The sequence below is a fragment of the Cyprinodon variegatus genome, unplaced genomic scaffold (genome assembly GCF_000732505.1).
Source record: "Cyprinodon variegatus isolate N-32 unplaced genomic scaffold, C_variegatus-1.0 Scaffold753, whole genome shotgun sequence".
Lineage (NCBI taxonomy): Eukaryota > Metazoa > Chordata > Actinopteri > Cyprinodontiformes > Cyprinodontidae > Cyprinodon > Cyprinodon variegatus.
Window position 1 is genome coordinate 209,522 of NW_015151206.1, and position 1,720 is coordinate 211,241.

Sequence of the window (1,720 nt, forward strand, 5' to 3'; positions counted from 1 at the left end):
GACTGGATCCATCACCTTTCTGATCGTCTTCCTCAACCTGGAAGCTACAGCATTCTTTATCAATAGTTTTGTAGTCAAGACCATACCAACAGAGACCAAAGAGTACAGACATGATATTTGAAGGGCAAGACAAATACAAGACCAAGACCTTTAGAGGTCGAGACCCAAACAAGACCAAGACCTTTAGAGGTCGAGACCAAGGTAAGATCAAGACCTTCAGAGGTCGAGACCCAAACAAGACCAAGACCTTCAGAGGTCGAGACCCAAACAAGACCAAGACCTTTAGAGCTCGAGACCAAGGCAAGATCAAGACCTTTAGAGGTTGAGACCAAGGTAAGACCAAGACCTTTAGAGGTCAAGACACAAACAAGACCAAGACCTTTAGAGGTTGAGTCCCAAACAAGACCAAGACCTTTAGAGGTCGAGTCCCAAACAAGACCAAGACCTTTAGAGGTCGAGACCAAAACAAGACCAAGACCAAGACCTTTAGAGGTCGAAACCAAGAGAAGACTAACACCTTCAGAGAGAGACCATATAAGTTCTTGGTTTTATCTTGGTCTCTGTACTCCTTTGTGTCTGTTAGTGTGGTCTTAACTACAACACTTTTTCCAATGATCCATGCAGTCAAATCCGGAAATGAAACTAGTTTGGAGGAAGTTCAGCACTTCTTTAAGCTACAGGGAAAAACTCACAGATCTTTTTCTTCCTCATCATCCTCCTCTCCTCTCTGTTGAACTTTGAGTTGCTCATTGACCCCGCTCCGTTCCTTCAGCAGAGGAAGGCTGAACTCCACACCTAAACAAAGAGATGGCAGGGCAAGCAAAGATGGTCAGATTCTCCAGAACCGTAGATAGGAAAAAAAAAAAAAGAACCGTAGATACATAAAACAATCAAGCAGACTTTTAAGAAGCAAAGTTAAAAACGGCTAAAGAAGGGAAATGTTTACTGCCACCATTACTGGGAGAAAATATGACAAACAAAATAATATTGACTGGTGTAAAAATCAATCTTACCTTCAGTCTTCATCGCTTCCCTGAGACCGTGCGTTGTGGGAGAAATGATGGCGGTTATGCGGTCTGACCCAGCGAGACCTGCTGTCCTGAATAACGCTGTGAACTGAAGCAAGGCTGAGTCAATAAGTGACATAGCAACAGGAAGTAAGATACCAAGTAGCACGTAGATGTACCTGATAGGAGCAGACGTAGAAGTACGGACACAGACCTGCCTTTAAAAGGCTGTACAGAGACGACAAACTGATGGACCTAAGGAACAGAAGAGGGAATTACTTTTTTTTGTTTAATCGGTTGGCATGGCGACACACCTCCCTCCTTGAATGCGTGTACTTGTGTTTATCTCACCATTCTTTCATGAGGCTCTCCTGCACCGTCGTATCCTGACTCCAGGGGGCGCTCCTTCCAGAGAAGTTCCTCTCGGCGTTGATCCTGGGGAACAGGGACAGCCAGGGCAGAGACGGGTGCTGCCAGTACACCAGACACCGCTGGAAGGCGGACCGGACCTCAGACCAGGACCGGGGATCCTGCAACGGACACGCAGCTCTACTAAGACCTGTGAGCACTCCAATTAAGGCCTTGAAAAGGTAGTAGAAGGTAACAAACTGAACTCAACTTGGTAAATTTCTCGTCACTTCTTCAGTATATTCTGTCTTTTTTTATGTTTATCTAACCTGTAAATAAAGGACTAGCATATACGCCAGAACCCG

The 1,720-nt window shown here is 45.2% G+C and overlaps 1 protein-coding gene across 1 annotated transcript in view; it reads right to left on the reverse strand.

Moving 5' to 3' along the window:
• donson (downstream neighbor of SON) overlaps positions 1-1,720 on the reverse strand; it is an 18,502-nt gene that overhangs the window by 4,333 nt on the left and 12,449 nt on the right. The window contains exons 4-7 of the mRNA XM_015395688.1: positions 1,359-1,537; positions 1,187-1,262; positions 1,014-1,116; positions 693-795 (exon numbers count right to left, since the gene is read on the reverse strand). Coding sequence (XP_015251174.1) covers positions 693-795; positions 1,014-1,116; positions 1,187-1,262; positions 1,359-1,537 — 461 coding nt within the window. The remainder of the gene's footprint in view (positions 1-692; positions 796-1,013; positions 1,117-1,186; positions 1,263-1,358; positions 1,538-1,720) is intronic.